Source organism: Labeo rohita, chromosome 17 (assembly GCF_022985175.1).
Source record: "Labeo rohita strain BAU-BD-2019 chromosome 17, IGBB_LRoh.1.0, whole genome shotgun sequence".
NCBI classification, from domain to species: Eukaryota; Metazoa; Chordata; class Actinopteri; order Cypriniformes; family Cyprinidae; genus Labeo; species Labeo rohita.
In genome coordinates this window covers 30,330,583-30,357,972 of record NC_066885.1, presented here as the reverse complement: position 1 = coordinate 30,357,972, position 27,390 = coordinate 30,330,583, and the positions used below count along the sequence as shown (strand labels likewise).

Here is a 27,390-nt window from a genome sequence, read left to right as displayed (position 1 = left end):
TCTTGACCACCATGTCAATAAAGCTCTTGTTCCATTCAAAATCAACTTGATTGTCTACCTGAATGGTCCCAAACTTCAATTATGAAAAATGTTTGGACATTTACAGTAAACAACAGAAGTTGTCCCAGAAGGGCTAAAAATCTGTATAACAAACAGTTATAGTACACTTATAAGTGTATTAACAAAGCATTTTTTTTTTTTACTGTTTGCTAACTTCCCTAAAGGAAAAGCCATGGTTGTCTTACATGGCCAATTAGGGTAACTCTGATTTCATTTGAAATTCATCTGCATATTCTACCTGTCCTTCCACCCCTTCCACCCTTCTGTCCACTTCTTCTATATCAATGTCTTTTCTTATGGTTTCTGCTCATGCTCTTTCCACCATACCAATGCCCTCCTCTCCACATGTCTCTTCTCCCTCTCCTTCTCATCTCCTCTTCTCTTACAACCTCCTCTCTTCTCATCTCTTTACCCGTTTTTTCTATCCCTTTTCTTCTCTCTGTCATTACACCCCTTTGTCTCCCACTCCATAACCTTGTAAACTTATACCCCCCCCTTTTTTTTTCCTTTACATATTATTTTTTTACATATTCTTCTTGCGTTCTTGCTCAACAGCTGTAATACTGTCACATGGAATTGATGTTAACCCTTTAACTGTCACTCCATATCTTAAACATAGACATAAAAATGCACTATCCAAAGTTAAATTTTTATTCATGAATGAAAACATTTTGTAATATGATTTTGAAGTACAATTCCATGGTAATGCAATGTCTGATTTTAAAATGGTTTTCAAAGGATGAATTTTGAGATTTTAAGTTTTCAGTTGATATATAATTTCTTAAGAGTTATATTGCATGATAGGTAAAAAGGCAACAAAGAAAGTCTTTTTGTGACAAAGGTCAGAACTCCTGTTATGATGTAGATTTTTGAGGTGCACTCTTGTCATAAATTAATCTATTACTTTCCCAACATAATTTGTAACACAAACTAGTGGTAAAATATTTATGTAGGAGTCTTAGACCTTCCCAAAGATGTATAGTTTGTCATGATTAGATTAGGATTTATTTGTTAGATGGTGAAGTAAACTTCTGTGTCCCACAGATGGGGCGGTGACAGTTAAAGGGTTAATGGTGTTGAAATTCTGCAGCAAGGTAATGATATCTCAGATCATTATCTAGCTTCGTGCACATTCAATATAGCTAAAGTTGTAAATTCAACTCCTTGTTACAAATATGGTAGAACCATCACCTCTACCACAAAAGACTGCTTTGTAAATAATTTTCCTGACTTATCTCAATTCCTTAGCATATCCAATAGCTCAGAACAACTTGATGATGTAACAGAAACTATGGACTGTCTCTTTTCTAGCACTTTAGATGTGGTTGCTCCTTTACACTTAAGGAAGATAAAGGATAACAGTCCAAAACTGTGGTATAATGAGAACACTCCTGCCCTAAAGAGAGCAGCCCGGAAAATGGAGCGCAGCTGGTGGAAAACAAAACTGGAGGTATTTTGTATTGCTTGGTGGGAAAATACTCTCTCCTACAGAATAACCTTAAAAAATGCTAGATCTGCTTACTTTACATCTATTTTAGAAGAAAACAAGCACAACCCCAAGTATTTATTCAATACAGTGGCTAAATTAACAAAAAAATCACAGGTGTAAACATTACCCAGCAGCACAGTACTAAAGACTTTATGAACTACTTCACTTCAAGATTGAAACTACTAGAGATAAAATTGTAACCATGCAGCCGTCAGCCACAGTATCGCATCAGACAGTGTGCTATAGATCCCCTGAGGAACAATTCCACTCATGAAGAATTGTATACACTTGTTAAATAATCTAAACCAACAACCTGTATGTTAGACCCTATTCCATCTAAACTACTAAAAGAGGTGCTTCCAAAAGTAATAGATCCTTTTCTGAATAGTATTAACTCGTCATTGTCATTAGGATATGTCCCAAAAACCTTCAAACTGGCTGTTATTAAGCCTCTGATTAAAAAAACACAACTTGACCCCAAAGAAGTAATTAATTACAGACCGATCTCGAATCTCCCTTTTCTGTTAAAGATACTAGAAAAGGTAGTATCATCACAACTATTTTCCTTCTTAGAGAAAAATGGTATATGTGAGTCAGGTTTTATACCGTATCATAGTACTGAGCCTGCTCTCATTAGAGTTACAAATGACCTGCTCCTATCATCCGATCGTGGTTGTATCTCTCTATTAGTGCTACTGGATCTCAGTGCCGTGTTTGACACTATCGACCACAACATTGTTTTGAATAGACTAGAAAATTATGTTGGCATTAAAGGAAGTGCACTGGCATGGTTCAAATCTTACTTATCTGATCACCATCAATTTGTGACAGTGAATAAAGAGGTATAATATTGATCACAAGTGCAGTATGGAGTACCTCAAGGCTCAATACTAGGCCCATTACTTTTCACGCTTTACATGTTACCCTTGGGAGATATCATCAGGAAACATGGTGTTAGCCTTCACTGTTATGCTGATGATACTCAGCTCTATATTTTTTCACAACCCGATGAAACATACCAATTTGCAAAACCGGAATGCATAGTTGGTATAAAAAACTGGATGGCTAGTAATTTCTTACTGCTAAATTATGAAAAAACAGTGGTGTTAATTATTGAACCGGAAATTTCTGTGTGTAATAACCTAGAATACTGTCTAATACTTGATGGCTGCTCTGTAAATTCTTCGTCATCAGTTATGCTATTTGATAGCAATCTTTCCTTTGAAAAACATGTATCTAGCATTTGTAAAACTGCATTTTTCCATCTTAAAAACATATTTAAATTACGACCTATGCTCCCAATGTCAAATTGTTACATTGGGAGGGAGACGAGAGGCGAGCGGATCCACTTGCAAGCCTTTATTAATGGGACGAGACAGATACATGGTGAAAGCAGGCAGGGTCAGACAAACAAGCAAAGAGGAATAACGAAGGCTAGGCACAAGAGTAGTCCGTTTAACAGTCCTTGATAATCCAGAGGCGAACGAAATCCGTGAAGGGGAGAGACCAGAGAATAATCCAATAATCCGAAATAAGAGTCCAATAGGCAGGCAGCAGATGAACGCAAAACGAGATGGCCAGGCAGGAGCGTTAACACAGGGAACAAAGGAAACTAGGAGACTTGGAAACACTAACTATAACAATCACAACAATCCGTGAAGTGCACTGGGAAGGTCCGGGGCTTTTATACAGTCTCTGATTGGACGCGGGTGACATGAGTGGTGGCTGATGGGTAATGAAGTCCAGGGTGGAATGCAACAGACTGTGTGTGTAAGTAGAGTGAGGGCGACATCTGGTGGTGAGCGGTCCACAGCTCACCGACCAGATCCGTAACATAGCCCCCCCCCCCAAGAGGCGGCTTCCAGACGCTCCAATAGAAAAACAGTCCAGGGGAGTGGTGGGGGGGCCGAGAGACTGAGGCAGAACCGGCAAGGCAGATGCCGTCCAAGGCGGAGCCGGAGGTGGAGCAGGAGGCGTAGGCACCCTCCAGGGCGGAGCTGGAGGCAGAGCGTGAGGCGTGGGCACCCTCCAGGGCGGAGCAGGAGGCGCAGCATCCCTCTGGGGTGAAACAGGAGGCGCAGCAGCCCTCCGGGGCGGAGCAGGAGGCGGAGCAGCCCTCCAGGGCGGAACAGGAGGCGGAGCAGGAGGCGCAGCAGCCCTCCGGGGCGGAACAGGAACCTGCGTCATGGTCTGGGACCTGGGGAAAGCAGGGACAGAGGAGGCACACAGAGTACGGAGAGAAGCAGAGACGTTGTAAGGGGACGCCGCCTCCATGGGAGGTTCTACAGCCACAGCTGACACCTCAGGAGGCATTGGCGCAGCTTCTCCGACTGGCGGGAGCTCTGGAGCAGGTTTGTGATCAGGTGTGAGCTCTGGAGCAGACTTGTGGCCAGGCGGGAGTTCTGGAGCAGGCTTGTGACCAGGCGGGAGTTCTGGAGCAGGCTTGTGATCAGGTGTGAGCTCTGGAGCAGACTTGTGGCCAGGCGGGGGCTCTGGAGCGAACTGGTGAACAGATGTGCCTTCAGGGGTCGACTGGTGAACAGGCGTGGCCTCAGGAGCTGACTTGTGAACTGACATGACCTCAGGAGCTGACTGGTGAACAGACGTGGCCTCAGGAGTTGATTTGAGAACAGACGTAACCTCAGGAGCTAACTGGTGAACAGACGAGGCCTCAGGAGTACAGTGTGCAGCCCACACACACCAAATGGCAACCGCCATGACAGGAAGAGCAGCAGCTGGGGGCAGGACCTCATTAATAGTTGGCCTTGGAGACGTTGATGCCGCTGAGATGTTAACTGCCCTTACTGACACTAGGGGTGGATCCAGTACGCTGGCTATCATGATAGGCCGTGATCTTGGGATGTCTGACGAGATGCGACTAGACTTAGGGTCGTCGGACGGGGCATGACCTGACTCTGGGCCGTCGGACGGGGCATGTCCTGACTCTGGGCCGTCGGACGGGGCATGGTAAAGCTCTGGGTGGTCAGACGAGACGTGACGCTGCTCAGGACGGACAGACGAGACGTGACTTGGTTTGTGGAGTTCAGTAGTGGGTTGACTTGGCTTGTGGTGACCAACTGTGACTTGGCTGGGCTCTTGGAGACCAGCTGTGAACTTGCTAGGCGCAGGGACGACGGCTGTGACATTACTGGATTTGTGACTTAGGAGCGTGAGCTCTGGGGTTTCAGAAGAGACGTGAGGAGGCTCTGGAGCAGCAGCAATAACTTCATTTGGCTCATGAAGATCAGCTGTGGTTTGACTTGGTTCATGGAGCTTGGCAGTGAACTGACTTGACTCTTGGAGATCAGCAGTGACTTGACTCGACACATGAAGACCAGCGGTGACTTGAACTGGCTTGTGAAGATCAGTGACGTTGCTTGACTCAGGAACCACGGCTGTGACGTTGCTTGACTCAGGAACCACGGCTGTGACGTTGCTTGACGCAGGAACGACCGCCTTGACGTTGCTTGACTTGGAAGCTTGACTGGACTTGGAGGCTTGACTGGACTTGGAGGCTTGACTGGACTTGAAAGCTTGACTGGACTTGGAGGCTTGACTGGACTTGGAAGCTTGACTGGACTTGGAAGCTACAGCTGTAGCCTGACTTGGCTCTGGAGCAGCGGCTGAAGCTTGACTTGGTTCTGGAGTAACAGCAGCAACTTGACTTGGCTCATCAGGATCTGCTGTAACCTGGCTTGGCTCATGGAAATTTGCTGTAACGGGACTTGACTCATGAACAACAGCTGTGACTTGGCCTGTCTCATGGAGAACGACAGCTGTGTCTTGGCTTAACTCATGGAGAACCGCAGCTTTAGTTTGACTTGACTCTGTGTCTTGACTTGACTCTGTGTCTTGACTTGACTCTGTGTCCTGACTTGACTCTGTGTCCTGACTTGACTCTGTGTCCTGACTTGACTCTGTGTCTTGACCTGACTTGGAAGCCTGACTAGACCCCTACTTTTCACGCTTTACATGTTACCCTTGGGAGATATCATCAGGAAACATGGTGTTAGCCTTCACTGTTATGCTGATGATACTCAGCTCTACATTTTTTCACGACCCGATGAAACATACCAATTTGCAAAACCGGAATGCATAGTTGGTATAAAAAACTGGATGGCTAGTAATTTCTTACTGCTAAATTATGAAAAAACAGTGGTGTTAATTATTGAACCGGAAATTTCTGTGTGTAATAACCTAGAATACTGTCTAATACATACATACTGTCTAGACACGAGTGGTGGCTGATGGGTAATGAAGTCCAGGGTGGAATGCAACAGACTGTGTGTGTAAGTAGAGTGAGGGCGACATCTGGTGGTGAGCGGTCCGCAGCTCACCGACCAGATCCGTAACATAGCCCCCCCTAAGGGGCGGCTTCCAGACGCTCCAATAGAAAAACAGTCCAGGGGAGCGGTGGGGGGGCCGAGAGACTGAGGCAGAACCGGCAAGGCAGATGCCATCCAAGACGGAGCCGGAGGTGGAGCAGGAGGCGTAGGCACCCTCCAGGGCGGAGCTGGAGGCAGAGCGTGAGGCGCGGGCACCCTCCAGGGCGGAGCCAGAGGAGCCCTCCAGGGCGGAGCAGGAGGCGCAGCATCCCTCTGGGGTGAAACAGGAGGCGCAGCAGCCCTCCGGGGCGGAGCAGGAGGCGGAGCAGCCCTCCAGGGCGGAACAGGAGGCGGAGCAGGGGGCGCAGCAGCCCTCCGGGGCGGAACAGGAACCTGCGTCAGGTAGACCCAGGGGTAGCCGCTGCGGTGTGAAGGAGCGCCACTTTAGCTGCCCATACCGTCCTTAGGGGTGACTCCAGCACGTGAGCCATCGTGATAGGCCGTGATCTTGAGATGTCAGACGAGACATGGCGAGGCTCTGGGCCGTCAGGCAGGACGTAACTCGACTCAGGGACCACTTCAGGAAGGGCGGCCATGATGGGTGCAGACTCAGGAGCAGAAGACATGACGTGAACAGGCTGTGACTTGACGGAGATGTCCTGAGCAGGCTGTGGTTTGGCTGACGTGGCGTTAGCGGGCGCTGGCTTGACTGACGTGGCGTTAGCGGGTGCTGGCTTGGCGGCCATCTTTGCGACAGACTCTGGCGTGACGGCCATCTTTGCGACAGGCTCTGGCGTGGCAGCCGTCTTGTGCAGTGGCTCTGGCGTGGCAGCCGTCTTGTGCAGTGGCTCTGGCGTGGCAGCCATCTTGTCAGTGCTTGGCTCAGTAAAGATGGCTGTAACTTGACTTGAGACAGAAGCGACAGCTGTAATTTGACTTGACACAGGAACAACAGTTCTGGCTTGATTTGACACAGGAAACACAGTTTTAACTTGACTTGCCTTAAGAGCAGTTCTGACTTGACTTGACGCAGGAAACATAGCTCCAGCTTGACTTGACACAGGAACAGCAGCTGCAACTTGATATGGCTTGGGTAGGGCAGCTGTGACGTGATGGAGCCCCGCTTTAGCCGCCATCTTGCAAACGGGCTCCACCGTCGCCGCCATCTTATGCACGGACTCAGCTGACGCCACCATAGCATGGGCACGCTCCGACACGGCCGCCGTTTCCCGAGCGATCCAGGCGGCAAACGTGCACGTGCTTGTGGCATTGTGCTCCGGCATGACCGCCAATCTGCGAGTGGGACGCGTTGTCGCGTTCCCTCTCTGCGACCCCCACGGTGCACGGCGAACCCACACACAACAACGCAAAGTTCAAAAATGCCTCCAGTGACGAGCACGGGCCCTCGCGTCTCAACAGCGTACGGAGGGGCTGGTTCACGCCGTCACAAAAAATCTCAATTATTACACAGTCCGGGAGAGTGGAATGGTTTGCAATTGAAATAAACTCACGGGCATACTGTTTGAGTGTGTGGGATCTCTGTTTGATTCTGCATAGAATTCTGTCTGTGTCCGCATCGGTTGATTGTCCGGGGGTGAAGCTGCTGGATCCTGTAGCGACGGATTGTTCTGCTACATTGGGAGGGAGACGAGAGGCGAGGGGATCCACTTGCAAGCCTTTATTAATGGGACGAGACAGATACATGGTGAAAGCAGGCAGGGTCAGACAAACAAGCAAAGAGGAATAACGAAGGCTAGGCACAAGAGTAGTCCGTTTAACAGTCCTTGATAATCCAGAGGCGAACGAAATCCGTGAAGGGGAGAGACCAGAGAATAATCCAATAATCCGAAATAAGAGTCCAATAGGCAGGCAGCAGACGAACGCAAAACGAGATGGCCAGGCAGGAGCGTTAACACAGGGAACAAAGGAAACTAGGAGACTTGGAAACACTAACTATAACAATCACAACAATCCGTGAAGTGCACTGGGAAGGTCCGGGGCTTTTATACAGTCTCTGATTGGACGCGGGTGACACGAGTGGTGGCTGATGGGTAATGAAGTCCGGGGTGGAATGCAACAGACTGTGTGTGTAAGTAGAGTGAGGGCGACATCTGATGGTGAGCGGTCCGCAGCTCACCAACCAGATCCGTAACACAAATGCAGAAACGTTAATTTATGCGTTCATGACCTTGAGGCTAGATTGTTGTAATGTTGTCAACTGCAGGCAGGAAATCCTTTTCCTATTTAGCGTCCAAACTCTGGAACAATCTACCTATCACTGTTCGGGATGCAGACACACTCTGTGAGTTTAAATCTAGATTAAAGACCAATCTCTTTAACCTGGTTTACACAATATACACCACTGCATTTCTATAATTCAAATATGTTAAAGGATTGTTATGCTGCATTTATTAAATCAACAGGAACCTAGAACACTTCCCATAACACCCAATGTACTTGTTACATCATTAGAAGAATGGCATCTACGCTAATATTAGTCTGTTTCATTCTTCTTCTGAGGTCACCGTAGCCACCCAGATCCAGACTGTATCCAGATCAGATGGTGGATCAGCACCTAGAGATGACCTCTACAGCCCTGAATGTCAGGGAAGACCAGGACAACTACACTGTAAAAAACAATTTGTTGAGTCAAATTAAAATAATTTGTAACCTGGCTGCCTTAAAATTTTAAGTTCAGTCAACTCAAAAAAAGTTTATTCAACTTGAAATGTTAAATTATACTAAGTGACAATTTAGATATTTGAGTTGAATCAACTTAAAATTTTAAGGCAGCTGGGTTACCCATCTGTTAAGTTTAGCAAACACAAATATCTAAGTTGTTACTTAGTACAACTTAACATTTCAAGTTAACTAAACTTATTTTAGTTGACTGAACTTAGCATTTTAAGGCAGCAGGGTAACAAATTATTTTAAGCTGACTTAACAAATTGTTTTTTATTTTTTACAGTGTACACTGTAAAAAAATATTTCACAGTTCAGTTGGTTCAATTAATTTTTTAAAGTTGACACAACTTGCAGCTTCTGAATTTGTTCATTCAACTAAATATTTAAAATTTTACTGTCTCAACTTGACAAAATGTTTTTATTTGCTGCCTCAACTTAAAAAAATGTGTTGAATCAATTTAATAATGAAATCACATTATTAACGTTACTTATCGCAAGATCTCGTGAAGACTGTTGCTGAAAGAAGATGTTGGTCAGCTATTATTGTGAGCTTCTCCACAGAGTTTGAAAATGTTCTCAATCAACAAATTTGGTAAGTAAATATTTGTATTTATTTGTTTAATATATGTACATTTACATATGTTGTCTAAGAAGAGTACAATATGGTTTAAAGTTTTGTATTTACTAGTTGGTTATGTGTAAGTTAACTTTTCGCGGCACTCTGAAGCCTTAGAATACACGCGGTTCTACAGTATTTTCGATATAAATATATATACTGAGCTGAACTTATATGGAGAATGTTAAATAAACAGTTTGGTATGTATTATTTGAGGCCAGTGCTGGCACAGCATGAGACTGAGAGGAACGAACAACTGTATGGATTTAGAATGGCGGGAATTAAAAAAAAACATATGAACGATTAAAATTAAGAGGAGAAAAACAAGCTTACTACTTGAAGTGCCATTTTTATGCATGTTATAAGAGAAACAAATGAGCAGAGTTTAAACGAACTCCCTCAGAGTATCCTTGACCAGCAACATGACCAGCTAAGACCAGCATAAACCAGCAAAGGACCAGCATAAACCAGCTAAGGACCAGCTTAAACCAGCATCAAAACATACCTAACCAGCATCAAAACATACCTACCAGCATATGCTGTTTTTTTCACCCAGGGATTGCTGACACAAACCGGTACAAACTATTCTTTCAGTTACTGAAGTGCCTCACCGGACAAATATATTATAAAACTATAGGTTTTTAAATAGCAATAAAGGTGTATATCTTGTATACACAGTCCTGCAATAATGATTGTCACAAATGTGTAAAATTAGCCTTTTTTGTTCTAATTTTCTGTGTTATGTAATTTAAAAGCCTTTTCTGGATTGTAAAATAGGGTTTTGGCAAATGAAACATAAACTTGCAATGATATTTGGCTTTCTCTGTCAAGATTTATTTAGTTTTATTTATAGTGTTGTTTTAACATGTTTCTGTATTTTTCATGTTTGTTATATTCTGGAATGACTGAAGATCAGCACAGAATTCAGCGATCTTGTGGTTGGACCTCAGCAAGTCCTTTTGTAGTTGTATCCATCAGTGCTATGCAGACATGTGAATGGGAATGACTATCACATTAAATGTAAATTTATTTATTTACTGAAAATATTTACTGGAGTCTGTGACTGTTAATATTATAAGGCATATTTTAAAGCTTCCCTTTGTTTTTATTAAAGCACACAGGTTCTCAAGAGGTATTCATCAAGGACATGACTGTTGGCATTATAGTTGTGGGTGACCAAATTGAGCACCATCAATCTGCAGTGATGTGTTTCTGGTAATAGAATAAATCTTGGATATGGTACACAGTACTTACTGTATGTCATGATACACGGTACATTCACAATACTAAAAAAGCCAAAAAGTGTTAAGGGGATAGTTCACCCTAAGATGAAAATTTGCAATGTGTAGGTGACTTTTGCTTCAGTAGAAGATTTTTAGCTGAAATTGTGGTCCTTAGTGATTCATAAAATTTAGATCAGTTGCTATTACGGCTGTAACGGTACATGTATTAGTACCGAACAGTTCACAGGGAAATTCCAAATGAAAGTGATCCTCCCAACTCCCTTCGAAGGGCAGAGCTCTTGGAGTTTAGATTTTAGAGTGAGCAGGGCACGTGTGTGCCATTATGTAGACATTTGCAATGCACTTGGCAAAGGGAGCAACATAATTTCCTCATTATCTTCAGCTGGCATGTTTCTGTGACAATACAGCATGGTGTCTGTCTGCAGATGTTGCTGTTTTAATGGCATAAATGTCTTTTTATTGTTGTTAGCATTACTGTTGCAAATAAACATACAGTTTATATTTTAAAAAGTTTTATATATAAATTAGTTTTTTATATGTTATATTTTTTTAAATATAAAATGTATGTTTATTTGCAACAGTAATGATAACAACAATAAAAAGACATTTTCTATGCCATTAAAACAGCGACATCTGTCGACGGACACCAAGCTGCATTGTCACAGGAAAATGCCAGCTGAAGATAATGAGGAAATTATGTCGCTCCCTTTGCCAAGTGCATTCCAAACATCTACATAATGGCACGCAAGTGCCCTGCTCATTCCAAAGTCTACACTCCAAGGGCTCTGGAGTAGAGCATAGGGATGATCACTTCCATTTGGAATTAGGATTACGACTACGCATGTGTGTGCATTCCTCTGCTCATAAACAAGGCGCAGCGCATGCATGTTCTACATCAGAATGCCGACTCCTGTGTCAGAAGCACACACAAGTGTCGTGATACTCTTGTGAACGTGTGGCCAAGACTAATAATTTACAAAATATTTAGTAAATGTTTATTTACTACAAATATTTTGTATGCAAAATGTAACATTAAAGTGACAGTACTTTGAATAAAGTCTTTGTAAAACTATGAAGCAAAACATGTGAGAATGTGCCAATAAAAAAATATTAAATGACTGGTATTTTCAGCATCGACTAGCAGCGGTAGAATTTTGGCAGCTAGTCTCTCACATCCCTAATGGCTACAATGTCAGATAAACAACAGAAGAACTAAGAGTTCACACCATCCAAATGAACCAAACTCTAACATCAACCGAACCTGGTGCACACCAAAAGTGCTAGTTTTGAAACACCCTTATATTCTGGAAATTAAAGTACTTGTTGCAGTTGGTCTGATACTCCCAGCCATGCTCATGTAACTTGTGCCTTTTTTTTTTTTTATTTACTTTACCTTTATCACTTAATTGCTGCTTGTTGATGTTGTTGTTGCTGTTATTATTATTTTTAAATATTTTTAAAAGAATGTATTGTAGTGGACAGCACATTCCAGGGCCCAGTTTATGGAAAGGGGGCCCCTCCCTAATCACCATAGTGGACAGAGGTTTGCTACATTTTGATTGGATCTTGGTGAACCAACATAAACAAACTGTCCAACGCCATCAGATAAAAGTGCCAGGACAACAGCCAGACATCTCTTAGAGGGCAAGAAGAACACCTTTGGTACAAAGCCTGGGAAGGACAGAATTTCCTATTGGTCAAAATGTAGTCTGTGCCCTTCACCCACCTTGCGACTGATTTCTAAGGGTGCCTGTGACCGACCATAAAAATTCCTTAGGACCTCCAGATGCAGCAGCAGTGGGTGAAACAAAGAGAGATCATGGAGATCCATCCAAATCCATTCATAAACTAGGTTTTCACACCTTAAAACTGATGCACACTACAACACACACATTTTATACTTGTTCAGACAAATAAGTATTCCTTGTGACAGCAACGTGTAGTGCAACATCTTACACAAACTTAGCTGTTAATGGACAAATTAATGCATGCATGACAGTTCAATCTTTTCCCATCATGTTTGGACTTAATGTGTTTGTAGCATTGCCAAATGCATTCTGGTTATGGTTTGGAAAGTGATAAATGCACCGGTAAAACTTTAGTGACACTCTTCTAACTTTGTGTTTGGACTACGCAAATAAATTCCACAGGAGGAAAGAAGGGTGGGCCACCACGTGTCCCCCCACTCCGATGGAACCAGCCAATCACAGCACGGAAATGGAGAAGCGCCAAATTGCCTCCTCATCATCGGAAAGGTATATAGGTACCCTTCCAAAAGACACTCCTTGTTCTGAGTCTCAGTCCTGTAAGGGAAGAGACAGAAACAGATAATCTTCGTTCTGAATCTGAGTCTTGTAAAAGAAAGGACACTAACAGAACAACCTTCGTTCTGAATCTCCGGCACATCCAGGGGAGGTTAACAGATACACAAAGTTCTGAGTCTCCCATCCGGTGAGACGATAACAGATTAACCTCAGTTCTGAGACTGCAGCCTGTCAAAGAAAGGACTGTAACTGAGTCTCCCGTTCAGAGAGACAGTAAAGGTGAGACAATAGCAGATCAACTCCTTCCCAGTCTTTCATCCAGAGAGACTAACAGATACCCGTACGGGGCCTGAGTCCCGTAAGGGAAGAGGCAATAACAACTACACCGTTCTGTGACCCGCAAGGGTGAGATAACCACAGATACCCAGTCCAAGTCTGCAGCTTTTGAGGCAGCAACAGATACGACCACGTTCTGAGCCTCCAGTCTGCGAGGAAAAATAATCTACGTTCAGAGTCTTCATCCAGCGAGACAACAGCAGATGCAGCGTCCTGAGTCTCCATCCTAGGGAGACAAAGTGGACTGACCAAGTTCTGAGTCTCTAGCCCAGAGAGGCAGGAGACACACAGACATTTGCAACAAGGTTAAGCACAGACGAGCAAACCTTCACTTTAGGTACTTTGCTTGCGTGTTCCAAGTGAAGGATACTCCAGGGCCACACCTGCGTGTTCCAGATCTTAGGACCTTTGGTGCTCCAGGAGATCAGCATCCTACAGCACTTCATGTTCAAGGCTGTCGAAACGGATTCCTGCTCCTTTCCCCAAAGTACTGCCACCCACACAACCAGTGGAAGTCGTCGTCGCCACTGGACTGCTCACTCAACCACAGCGAACGTAAATATCACTTCCAAACCTCTTCCAGAGACATTGGCATTGTTGTATATTATCAGTATATGATTTTCTAATTTGCATTAGGTATTATATAGCTGATTGCAGTTAAGAAATCTTACACGTATTTGTTTGATGCATAATAAGATTCTTCACCTTATTTGTTTCAGAGTAGCAACAGTTTATCTTTCCAGATAACGTAGCTCTGACATAGCAACACCCAACATAATCACTTGCATTTTATGCATCTTATGCACTTTATTCCTTCTTCACTCATGGTATTCATTTAGTAGTTGTTGATTACTCTTGTCTATCTTTTGTTAATAAAATCTATTTTATTACCAACTAGTGTCTTCCTTGTGTTGATAATACAGTAAGAGATTCTACAAGTTAGAGATCCCACCAATCTTTCTTATGTGATGTACTCATAATCACACATTAACTGACACGTGGCTGTCTATTTTGAATTCAAATAAAATAGCCTTCTGCATGTTCTTCAGTGTCCATGAGGCTATTTTCTGCAGTGCTGTTAGAAAATAGAAACTTGAGCTGTGTGGGCAAATTACATAGTTCATCCAGCTGAATGAACTTAACATTACAAGCAAGATGAAGTATTGCTGAAAAAGTAACCTGGCTGTCTTAAAAATATAAGTTGATTCAGCAAAATGCTTAGTTTAGCCAATTTTTATTTAGTTTGCACAACTTATAATTATAAATTTAAATTAAGTTGTGTGGGCAAATTGCATAGTTCAGCCAGCTGAATGAACTTAACATTACAAGTAAGATTAACTATTCTTGAAAAAGTAACCTGGCTGCCTTAAAAATATGACTTTATTCAACAAAATGCTTAGTTGAGCCAATTTTCATTCAGTTTATACAACTTATAATTATAAGTTCATTCAACAAAATGGTTAGTTTAAACAACTTAACGTTTGTTGGTCTCACTAAATTTATGTTGTTTCAACTTGGATTTAGGTTAGCACAACTTACTTGTCATCCTGGTCTTACTAATTTTATGTTGTTTCAACTTGCATTTAGGTTAGCACAACTTTCTCATCTTGCTGGGCTAACTAAAAACTTAAATGTTGACTCAGCTTCACCTTTGTTACCCCAAATATTAATTCTAGGTTTAAGGAACTCCAACATATGTTTAAACCACATAAGTTTTTTAGCTTATTTAACACAACATTTTAAGGCAGCCAGGTTACAATTTTTTTTAAGTTGAATCAACTTATTTGTTTTTACAGTGTAGATGTGCCCCAGAGACTGATCCCCTCCGAAGACCTCATCATCTAGACGGCCATCAGCACAAGACCAAAAGAACCAGATGAGTCCTCTGCACAATCTGACTCTGCTGCAGCCGAGATTAAAATAGCTGATTTTGTCTGGCCAGAGGAGAACAACATATTATTTCAACACAATATTTCCCCATTTAATACTGTAAAGCTGCTTTGGCACAATTTGCATTGTAAAAGGCGCTACAAATAATGGTGACTTGACTCTTTATACTTTCTCTTTTATTTTCTGATATATTAAAATTTTGATTGGCTGTATGAACTATTACGAAAACATTTGAGAAGTTTGTGCACAATATTTTGAGGAAATTATTCACATGATTTGTAAATTGTATGAAATGAATGAAAATGTACAATCTGTTAGGACAATTACAAAGTATTCAGGTCACTGTGTCACTGTGGGAAAAAACTGTAATATGGAACAAATAAGTCCAAAGATGCATATACGTGGACATGGCAACACTGCAGGTTCATGCTTGGTGTAGCTTAATGGTGCACTAAGCAATATTTGAAAAATGCTTTTAAACACAGTGTTGGGCCGAGTCCCAAAGCACACTTACAGCCAATCAGCAGTAAGGAGCATGTCTAGTAATGATAGGGAGAAGAGAGCAAGTGAGTGCACAGGATGAATATTAGCAGATCAACTATAGATTGAGGGAGATGGAACAAAACATTAAAAGGAAGGGTTATGATCAGGCAAGAGGTATGACCAGCGTGAATATTTGAGCAGCTTTCCAGCAGTGGAGAGAACTCAATGAGGGGGAAGGCCTGGCATTGGACACCAAGGTACCGGCGAGGTTGCTTTGTTTCTTCTTAAGAGGTAAGTAACATTGATTTTGCTTTGTTTCACACAACTTATTTGTGTTGGATTTGCTTGAATATGCTTGTGTGTCATCTTCGCTTGTTACCGCAATCGTTGTTGTTTTAGGAACACTGTTGTCTGATTTTGCTCTATTTCATTAGCAATAATAGCTCCAAACAAAGTCACAGCTGCGCATCTCCATGCGAACACAGTGGTGTTTCGTTTATGAATGAATGTGCATTTTTGAGTGACTCTAGTGAGTCAATGATTCAATGACCCATTCATAAATAATCATACCTTCCTGAGTGAATCAGCTGTTTGAAAGAATCTATAGAATGAATAACTGACTCAGTGACAAAGACAGTGACTTTGCCGCCACCTGCTAGCATTTTTTAAGTGTAATTTCAGCTATATTCTTGAATAATTGAATATGACAATGGCTATTTACAATAAGTGCAAATATTGATAGATACTATTTACATTAAGTGCAAATAGAAATGGATTCTATTTCCACGTGAAAATAGCAGTATTATAAAAAAAAAAAAAAATCAACCTGATTTTTCATCTACATCCAGATGTCGCGGCGGCAATGTTAGAAATGTGTATTTGCTGCCTTTACAGCTAAGTGGTGCTTTAACCACAGACTTTGAAATGTTAGAATGTGAACACATTAAAGCTCATTCCCTTACGTACTGCACTCTTGCACTCTGCCAATAGGCTCGTTGATGGCTGCAGTAGTGGATAAATTGGTTGCAGTTGGTCTATAATCTAAGATAAACTAGTTTAAATAATTCATAATTAATTCATATTCACAGAAGCATATTTGCATTTGTTATTCAGAACGAACTCAGGCAGCATATAGTAAATGACAGTGAGCCTGTGCTTACATTTTACTCATTCTACAAATTTAACAGATGTGCAGTATTATTTATATTATTGAATAATATGTTACATTTCCATAAAATAAAGAAAAGTGGTTTAGTTTGTATTGGAGCATATTAAATGCAGATATGCTAATGTCAGTGTCACAATACTTAATATTTGTCACAAATACAAATGTTTAAAATTTACATTTAATAATTCCTACAACAAACATTACAATTCTACATGTCATGGACATACTTTGTTACCTGTCCTTATTTAACAGTACAGAGAACTACAGCAGGCTACTCCTGCACATGAATTCCCATTATCAAACAAAATGAATATATAAAATGAAACTATAAATACTGGACAAATTAATAAAAAAACGCCTTTAAGTTTAAACTCACAAGTTCTCTCATTATTCAACACATTATAAATATATTTATAATTCATATTTTCTAAACAATATAAAAACTAATAAATGAGTAGGCTACTAAAACGTACAGATGAAAATTGAAAATGGGCAATTCCAGCCTTACAGATGTGGCATTTGCAGTCAAAACAATCTCTTTATATTATTCTAAACTCCTGAAAATAGAGTCCAGGCATCAAAAAATTTTTTAAATGTCACCGTCATGTTCTATTCTGGTTTTGATTTCCTTGGGTGCTTCTCAATATCCTATGACCCGGAAACCAATCGAGCTCAGTCATCTTGTGGGACATCCCAATTCTCTAATTACACCGCGAGGAGGCGAGGATCGAGGAGCGAGGAGGCTTCCTGAGGCATCATGAGCGAGGATACACAGGTCTATCCTTTGCGGAAGTGTTTAGCGACTAAATGTGACGCACATATAAATTCTCCTCCCCCTTCACATCTGTCGTAATAACTTACATTTATATTTGACCTTTGCAGTTTAAATAACGTCACATATTTAAACAGGGCATCTTGCTTTATTCATATTTATTATAAATGCCTTAAATAACAAACTTTAACAACATATGGGCAGATCTCTTTAGCGCAGCTGATGGTGCTTTGAAGTGACGCTTGAGTGGTCAGGAATATTCTAATGTTCATCCTTTCATTCCTCCGTCCTCACGAAAGGAAGCAAGGAAACGAGGATGCAAATAAGAAATGAGAAGCACCCGTTGTGTTCCTGTCTCTTGATTTGGTTCTTCATTTCTTGCTATGGTTTCAGTTCTCCCTAATTACCTTTCAAGTATTTAAGTCCTGTGTTCTCCCCTGTTCTTTTGTCCTGTATTAATGTTAGCTTGAGTTGATGTGGATTTGAATCTGTGGCTATGTTCTCCTGGTTATTCTAATAGAGTTTAAGTTAAGCACATCAACCATAACTCCTTCAAAAACAGCCAGAAAACTTGGAGTTGTGATTGATAATCAGCTGACTTTCTCAGACCACATTGCTAAAACTGCCTATCCTTTGCGGAAGTGTCTGCAGATTAGCTTTACTCAACATCAGGAAGATCAGGCCCTTTCTTTCGGAACATGCTTCACAACTTCAATGCTCTTTTGGCAGTTCTTCCAGCCTATTCTATCAACCCCTTACAATTAATCCAGAATTAATCAAAGATTGATTTTTAATGAGCCGAAAAGAACGCACGTCACACCTCTCTTCATAGAATTTGCACTGGCTACCAACAGCTGCTTGTATAAAGTTCAAGGCATTAATATTTGCCTACAAAAACCACCACTCGCTCTGCACCCCTTTACCTTAACCCTCTGGGGTCTGAGGGTGTTTTCACTCAGATGACACACAAACCTTACAAATACACAGACTACTTTCCTGCCTAGAGAACACTAGTGAGATCAATTTAATAAACTGTTACAAAAACCTGCTTTGGGGAAACAGAAATCCTTGTCAAATACAGTCAGTGTTGAATACAGTATGTAGCCTAAGTAGAGGGGTGCAGATACAGTAAAATTCAGCAATAAGCTTTAAGAAAAGTTAATTCTCATTACACTATTGTAAAGAGTAGATGAAAATCACTAGAGGATAAAAGTTTAAAGACCAAACAACTGTAAACACACATTGGAATATAGGCTACTGTCAGTTACTGTACAGCAATAAATAAATAAATTAATTAATTAATTCTCTGCCAAATTGTACAAAGAACAGTATTGGTCATATGTTATTTGTTATACTATAGCCATTTCTTAGTCTTCTGACAAAAGACTTTCTCTACCTCCCCTAGACAGTCGACTCTCAGTTCTTCAAAAATACAGTGCGTGTCAGGACTTCTTGGCTACAAATAAATTTTACAGTGAAAGATCTCTCATCAGAAGTACTGCTATTACGTACTGTAATTATATTGTACATGTAAGTAGTATAAAAACCCTGTGGATGAGCCTGCAGGCCAGCTTTCCTCATTGTAATTCCATACACAAGAACATGGTCAACTATAGTCATTTAATTATAGTCACCCTTCATTTTTCTTTTCCCCTCCAATTCCTTTTTGTCTCCCACTATGAGGATTAATTTTCCAAAACAAATAATCCACTGTGCTCCTGTTTAAAAGTCGACACTTCAAGCGTTCTGTAGATATATCTCTTTTGTCTGAGGGATCTAGATTAAAGACCCATCTCTTTAGCCTGGCCTACACATAACACACTAACACATTTCTATTATTCAAATCTGTTAAAGGATTGTTAGGCTGTGAAGCATTTGGGCCAATCAGACACACAATTGTTAATTAGATTTACCAAATCAATTATTCATTAGATTAACAAATAATCACAGACCCCCTCACCCAATCAACCACACTGGGTGCCGCGACGTCTCCAACGGCCCACCAGGCCACTGGTTACTATGGCAACCAGGACACCTCTGCCTGACTTTACGACCTTTACGACCTAAAAGTATGCAGAGAGAATCTCCCCCTACTTATTTTTCTCTAAAACTGACACATACTGCTATAGGAAATGACTTCTTTCAGTAATTCTTAGACAAACCTTTCTGTGAACGAACACACATATCCTCTGGTCATTGTCAACACGTTCTCACTTTTTGACGGCCAGGGTACCCCTTTTGCGTCATTTTTCAATGCGCAGGGTCCTCCATTGTTTTCAGTTGTTTGTCTTAAAGTTTTAATCGCTGAAATGATCCCGCTCCGTTAATGCGCTCACATCTCATTCAAAAAGATACTCCCGAATATTAACGTGACGCATTCGGACATGACACAAACAACAGCCAATGGCATTTCACAACAGCATGACGCAAACGGTCACGAGACACCCAAGAGCCAATAGCATTTCACAACAAGGCTGTCGAAAGGCTGGCGGCATTTTTTGAATTCGCGCACAGACAGACTGCAGCAGCACACAGGGCAGTGGACGGAGATGGCGATTGCATCTATTCTTCTCACAAATCAATCGTTTTGCCTCAGAACACTTGGAATATTAATACTTTTTGAATAAATTCTGAATATAGTTGTATCTGCATGTTATATCTTGAGTTTTGTTGACAAATGGTGAGGTTTAGGGGCAGGAGTTGGGTTAAATGTGTACACAGTGTAATATAAATAAAACTGTTGTGACTATTTGCATCTAAAAAAAAAAAAAAAAAAAAATCACACCCCAACATATATGCAATAATAGTAATATTATTATCCAATACATAATTTAATCATGACGATCGCATCGAAAAATGACGCTAAAGGGGTACCCTGAGCGTCAAGAAGTGACGCCAAAGGGTCCTGACCAAGCGTTAATATGTGATGAGTTGGAAGTGAGAACTTGTTGTCACTGTGTATATTATTACTTTTCTTGTATATTGTCTTGTATATTGTGTTGTATACTGTTTTATGCATGTGTTATGATAGATCACTAGTTAGTATAACCCCACATACAGTGGGTACGGAAAGTATTCAGACCCCCTTAAATTTTTCACTCTTTGTTATATTGCAGCCATTTGCTAAAATAATTTAAGTTCATTTTTTTTCTCATTAATGTACACACAGCACCCCATATTGACAGAAAAACACAGAATTGTTGACATTTTTGCAGATTTATTAAAAAAGAAAAACTGAAATATTGATATTAATATCTGAATACTGAAGTATTCAGACCCTTTGCTCAGTATTTAGTAGAAGCACCCTTTTGATCTAATACAGCCATGAGTGGCTTCCGTCGGGCCACTCTGCCATAAAGCCCGACTGGTGGAGGGCTGCAGTGATGGTTGACTTTCTACAACTTTCTCCCATCTCCCAACTGCATCTCTGGAGCTCAGCCACAGTGATCTTTGGGTTCTTCTTTACCTCTCTCACCAAGGCTCTTCTCCCCCGATAGCGCAGTTTGGCCGGACGGCCAGCTCTAGGAAGGGTTCTGGTCGTCCCAAACGTCTTCCATTTAAGGATTATGGAGGCCACTGTGCTCTTAGGAACCTTAAGTGTAGCAGAAATTTTTTTGTAACCTTGGCCAGATCTGTCTCTGAGCTTTTCAGGCAGTTCCTTTGACCTCATGATTCTCATTTGCTCTGACATGCACTGTAAGCTGTAAGGTCTTATATAGACAGGTGTGTGGCTTTCTTAATCAAGTCCAATCAGTATAATCAAACACAGCTGGACTCAAATGAAGGTGTAGAACCATCTCAAGGATGATCAGAAGAAATGGACAGCACCTGAGTTAAATATATGAGTGTCACAGCAAAGGGTCTGAATACTTAGGACCATGTGATATTTCAGCTTTTCTTTTTTAATAAATCTGCAGAAATGTCAACAATTCTGTGTTTTTCTGTCAATATGGGGTGCTGTGTGTACATTAATGAGGAAAAAAAATGAACTTAAATGATTTTAGCAAATGGCTGCAATATAACAAAGAGTGAAAAATGTAAGGGGGTCTGAATACTTTCCGTACCCACTGTAGCCTCTGCTGACAAATTGGTCTATTTGTCCAATACACCCCATTTCTTTTTAGAGCTGCTTTACACGGAATCTGAATTTTGTTTGCATAATTGAAATACTACTTTTATTTATATATGTTATTTAAATATTTTATTTCTGCAATATTATTATTATTTAATATCTTTGAAACCATTACTACTGTATAAAGCGCTATAGAGATAAAGGTGACGTCATTTTACTTGATCGGAAACGTGCCATAGACATTAAAGTACAATTTATATCCTACTAACAATATTGTTTTTAGATACACAGCGACAGTTTGTAGTTTATATATATATGCATATATGTACATATACATGTTACATTTATAATTACTATTCCCCACCTCCAGTTAGCTCCAGTTGAAGATGAAATGTCACATGGAGCGCATTGCATTGTGGGAAACAGTATCGCATGCAGTGTCTTCAGATGCATACATCAAATTTCAGCAAATGTAACAGGTAATCCGGGTATTTCACGCAGAAAATTCACATGCTATTCACAGTATACACATAGCATATTGCAATATAGTAGGAGTTGTATGGTAGTATGCCATTCGAACACAGCTTCTATATTGATTTCATTGTACTTGAGTTATATTTAGCAGATTCTGGCAAATATAGTAGGTCACCCGGGTATTCCAAAATTTGCATACTATGCATAGTATACATACTGGATACTGCAGAAATAGTAAGAGTAGTATGATAGTATGGCATCTCAAACACAGCCATAGTCTAGAGTAAATTCTGGACTCATGAACAGGACTGATTTCCGGAGTGAACAAGGAGTGGGCTGTGGAGCAGACTCATGGACTAGAGCAGGGGTGGCGAACTCTGGGCCTAGAGAGCCGCAGCTCTGCAGAGTTCAGCTCCAACCCTAATAAAATCTCACCTGCCTGTAGCTTCCTAGTAACCCTTCAGACCTTGATTAGCTTGTTCAGGTGTGTTTGATTAGGGTTAAAGCAAAACTCTGCAGGGCTACGGCTCTCCAGGACCGACGTTCGCCACCCCTGGACTAGAGTTGACTCGGGAACAAACTCAGGAGTGGACTTCACACTACAGCAGACTCAGGAGCTGGAGCCGACTCAATTGTAGTGACTGGGAATACTACAGCTTTGGGATGACCTCTGTGGCCGTAGCAGGAAGTGCAGGCAACTCAGGAGTTGGGGATCAGTTTCTATAGCCATAAAAGAAAGAGCGTGCTGGTCTAACACAGCCTCCGTGGCCGTGACTGGCAATTCAGGAATGACCCTTGTGGCCATAACAGGCAGAGTAGGTGGCCCAGGACTGGTGTTCTCCACCAGAACAGAAAAAATGGGCAGCTCTGGGACAACCTTGGTGTTCATGACTGAATTTACAGAGGAGATTTGTGGCTTTGGAAAAACAGTAGACTGCAAAACATCATGGGCATTCTTCTTTCTCCACTTTCAAGATAAACACACAAATGTAGAATCACTGGTCTCTCACTGGGGTGCTGCAGCAGACTCTGGAACAAGCTCTCTTTAACAGCCATGAGAGGAAGAGACGGCTTATGAACAGCCACTGTGTCCGAGACAGGAAAAAAATTGAAACTCAGAATCGTCAGTCTCTGGGGAAGCTGCAGCTCGTCCAACCACCCTCCTCCGCCTTAACCTGCGCTTCTCAGTAGGATTTCTTACTTATGGGAGGGCTCGTGGTATAATCTCAGCGGAAGGGTTCTGGTTGATTTAGCATCACCCATTGGCCACAATTATGGAGATACCTGATGAAGCCCCAGAAATCCAGAACCCTTAGTCCCTCCATCTCCCACTGAGGTGGGGGGGTCATCAATGCAAACAGCATCAATATAATCCAGCCCCACCACCAATGTTCCCTCTATTTTTTTTTCTTGCTGAGCAAAACGTTTCTCTATTGGGTGGACATTTCGGCCACCTGTGACTAAATGATGCACATCTTACGTTACCAGAGAAAACATTTTTTACAGTGCTGTGTTACCAAGAAATGCTATTAAAAAAAAAAAAAAAAAAAACATAAAAAGAAAACACAGAAATGAAATTCTTTGTAATGATATAATATAATACAATATAATATAATATAATATATGAAAAATGAAGGAGTTATTGCTCATGAATTCCCTTTCTGAGGTTGATTATTTATTAGGCTTATAATATATTGTATTATATTATATATAAACAAATATGTTCAATAAATATTTTAAAAAAGAGAGATGGAATTTTTATAATTTTTTTGTATGGTTTTATTTTCTGCTGGGTTGTATTTTTTTGAAAGGTTCTCTCTCTCTCTCTCTCTCTCTCTCTCTCTCTCATATGTTCTTTAAAGCTGAAAAGACAAATACAAATCACATTCATCCTGAATTATATCTGTCATGTAAATCTGCCCAACAGTCAGATAATTGACCTTATTCTCCAGAGAAACAAGTACGTCACCATCTTTAGAATATTGTTTTTGAACATCCGTCTGTGCAGTAGCTCTATATATTTCTGTGGCATCGCTGTCTAAGAGTAATTTAGCTGGTAAAGTGGATTTATGTATTGTAGAGAACAAACATTATCATGAGCATTGTAATGTTTAAAGCAAATGTCTTAACAAATGTCAGTAGACCAGGAAGATTTTAAACACTGTGGAAATTACAATCAGAAGACAGAAGACAGCAAACGCAGTGCTAAAAGGGGCTACATAAGGTCAACTGAGGTCACATGTCACTACAATTTGGGAATGTGAATAGACATTTAATATTATTAAATGTCTATTAAATTAGACATAGAATATTATTCAGTGTGTTAACATTATCCAGTGAATTATTCTTCACTCTTTAGCTTATTTTTGCTAATTTTCAACACTTTTTTTAAGATGACTGAAAGTACAAAAAAACAGAGTGAAGTATGGACTTACTTCACTCAGTCATTTAAGATGCAAGGTTTTTTTTGTTTTTGAAGAAGGGTCTTATCTAGGGAAGAAGGGTCTTATCTAGGGAAACGATTGGTTATTTTCATAAAAAATAATACAATTTATATACTTTTTAATGTCAAATGCTCGTCTTGTCTCACTCTGCCTAAACTGTTGTTTTTTCCGGTTCATGACCGTTAGGGTATGTCGAAAAACTCCCATTTCATGTTCTCCCTCAACTTCAAAATCGTCTTATATTGCTGTTTTACCTTTTTTGTTGAGGGTGTTTGATCTTCATGGCATGTTCACTGTGCATAGACTGGGTCGGTACTTCTGCAGTAATGTAGGATGATTTTGAAATGATTTTTGAAGTTGAGGGAGACTTTTTCGACATACCCTAACTGTCTTGAAGCAGAATACACAGAGTATAGGAGGAGCAAGACAAGACAAGCGTTTGAGATTAAAAAGTATTTAAATTGTATTTTTTTAATGAAAATAACTTATCGTTTCGCTAGATAAGACCCTTCTTCCTCAGCGGGGATCGTTTACACCCGCAATTGGGATCGTTTGAAGCCGCATTTAAACTGCATTTTGGAAGTTCAAAATCGGGGCACTATATCAGTCCATTATATGGATAAAAATCCTGAAATGTTTAACTCAAAAAACACAATTTCCTTACGGATGAAGAAAAAAGGCATGAACATCTTGGATGACAAGGGGGTGAGTACATTATCTGTACATTTTTGTTCTGGAAGTGGACTTGTCCTTAAATAGCATATGCGTCATATAGTGCCGTGGTGGCTGAGGTTCGTAGGTCATTAACACCACTGCAACTGTTTGATTATGACAAGGTCAAGACATAACGAGAGCTGATTTGATAAACTACACTGACCAGCCTAAGGCACACCTGTGCAATAATCATGCAGTCTAATCAGCATCTTGATATGCCACACCTGTGAGGTGGATGGATTATCTCGGTAAAGGAGAAGTGCTCACTAACACATATTTAGACAGATTTGTGAACAATATTTGAGAGAAATAGGCCTTTTGTGTATACAGAAGACTAGGGTGTTTTGGATGGTTTATAATGTATTTCTTTACAGATGACTCTTACTGGTGTTTGGGTCCTGTGCTAACCCTAAGAGATTTTTCCCATAGAGAAAAATTATGGTCTGCCAGCTGAGGCCTGTTGAAGGGATAGTTTACCCAAAAACCTGATTGCAGACTTTACAATTGTGTGCATTTTCAGTTCTGTCTGAAACATTTATACATTTTGTGTATTCTTCAAAAGTAGGCTACTTTTATATTTAAAGTTCTTTTCATTTGCTAAATTTTAAAATGATTATAAAATACTTTGCTTGTTATATTATAAAAAAAAAAAAAACTGAAAGCCCGGAAATAATTAAATAATAGTCAGAAAATATTTTTTTTTCTTTCAACAAAATATAAAAGAAAAATGTTTGCACGTGTGTCCTTGAGGTCAGAAAATCAACAATAAATGTTAGAAAAATGTTGTTGATAGAAAAATGTTGTGAGAAACAAAACCAGACAAGAAATTACATAAATAATGCCACAAATTTTGAGAAAAGCCACCATAAATTCAGTCATTTAGAGAGATTTGAACAAACACCTAACAAACATTTTATAAATGAGGACCAAGGTCTTTTTACTGAATGTACGTAACGAGGGGTGAGAACCAGAAAGGGAGTAAGTGACATTTTGGGTGAAATGGAAATACATATATTAATATTTAAATAATGAATATTACTCATTAATGATACCAAATACTGTTTTTCTTAATTTTAAATAGCGTGCATATCTATAGTTTTCTCAATTAATATAAACATGTATTTCTGAAATGTATGCTTGCACATGCATGCCTTTCATGCAGAACTCTTCAGAGAAGAAAAAAATTCAACTCACTTTTCAGCAACAGGCTTTGCAATTGCCTCAAAGATTTCCTCTTGATTCGCTGTTTGGTCAAAAACCCTCTGAAACCTATAGTGAAGAAATATTTTAGTAGAAACAGGTTGTTTAAAGACAAAGAAAAACTAATTTTGCTTTTACTTAAACTTTAGTCACATATCTGTATACTTAATTATGACAAAATCTGCTCTAATTCTATTTAAAAATGTTTCAAAACATTGCTGGTTTTATCCAGCAATTTATTATTATTATTATTAAGTTACTGCATCTTTAAACAGGAGATGTCATTTGAAAAATGATACTTTATTAAGCATGCAAGGATATTAATTGTTTGGGAAACCAACCCTATAATTGCATTTCATTAAATTTCTCTTCTTAATTTTCCTCCACATCACCTGAATTTGTAGTTTTCCCTCTTATTGTTGATAACACCATCTGCCAAGTCTCTGGGAACAACAAACTCCAAACTACCGCCCTGCTCCTCACTGTCCACAAAGTACTCCTGCAAGAGGATGTGTTAAGCATGAGCACACCTTATCTTGCTGATGCAAAATGGTATATCACCTTCCTTAACGATTCATATATTCTACAAGCCTGACTATCACAAAACTATAATCACGAATAACACAGTACACAAACGCAAAATACTCACCGCGGTGGGTTTCTTTGTTGGTTTCACACGGGCAAAGATTTGAATCGTTTGCTTTACCATTGTTTTATATGATATTTATTATGCTTTTTATCGACGTTTCCATTCAAAGCACCCGATTAGCTTCACACGTTCAGTTCACGCTTTTCTTTTTTACTTCTTTGTGTACATTGGTTCCTAAGCGACCAGTGACGAACCACAAAGCAATACGTCACAGCCGTCTCAGGCCAGCAGCACCAGGCCAGCCAAGTATGGGTATTAAATTAGAGGGATGCCTCCTAGTAAGGCTGTATATCTGGGTTGCCACGTCTAAGCCCGTATCAATTATAAGAATCTTTGGCATGTAGCCGTGGGGTACTTCTCATTTCGTATTTGTGCACCCTCGTTTCCTCTCCTCGCGTCCTAGCTCCACCCTCTCAGGAAGTGAAGGAAGGATTTAAGGAAAGAAAATGAGGATGGAGGAATAATAATAATAATAATAATAATAATAATAATAATAAAAGTATAT

At 40.4% G+C, this 27,390-nt stretch overlaps 1 protein-coding gene across 3 annotated transcripts in view; it reads right to left on the bottom strand.

Moving 5' to 3' along the window:
• The window catches only part of kif6 (kinesin family member 6), a 122,530-nt gene extending 95,355 nt beyond the window's left edge, over positions 1-27,175 (bottom strand). Inside the window, exons 1-3 of one of the 3 annotated variants that reach the window (XM_051133284.1) lie at positions 26,886-27,175; positions 26,629-26,735; positions 26,231-26,305 (exon numbers count right to left, since the gene is read on the bottom strand). In XM_051133284.1, the coding sequence (XP_050989241.1) occupies positions 26,231-26,305; positions 26,629-26,735; positions 26,886-26,945 (242 nt within the window). In that variant the 5' untranslated portion in view covers positions 26,946-27,175. The remainder of the gene's footprint in view (positions 1-26,230; positions 26,306-26,628; positions 26,736-26,885) is intronic. The other 2 variants (XM_051133283.1, XM_051133285.1) reach the window with 2 other exon arrangements.
• Positions 27,176-27,390: the final 215 nt, after the last annotated feature.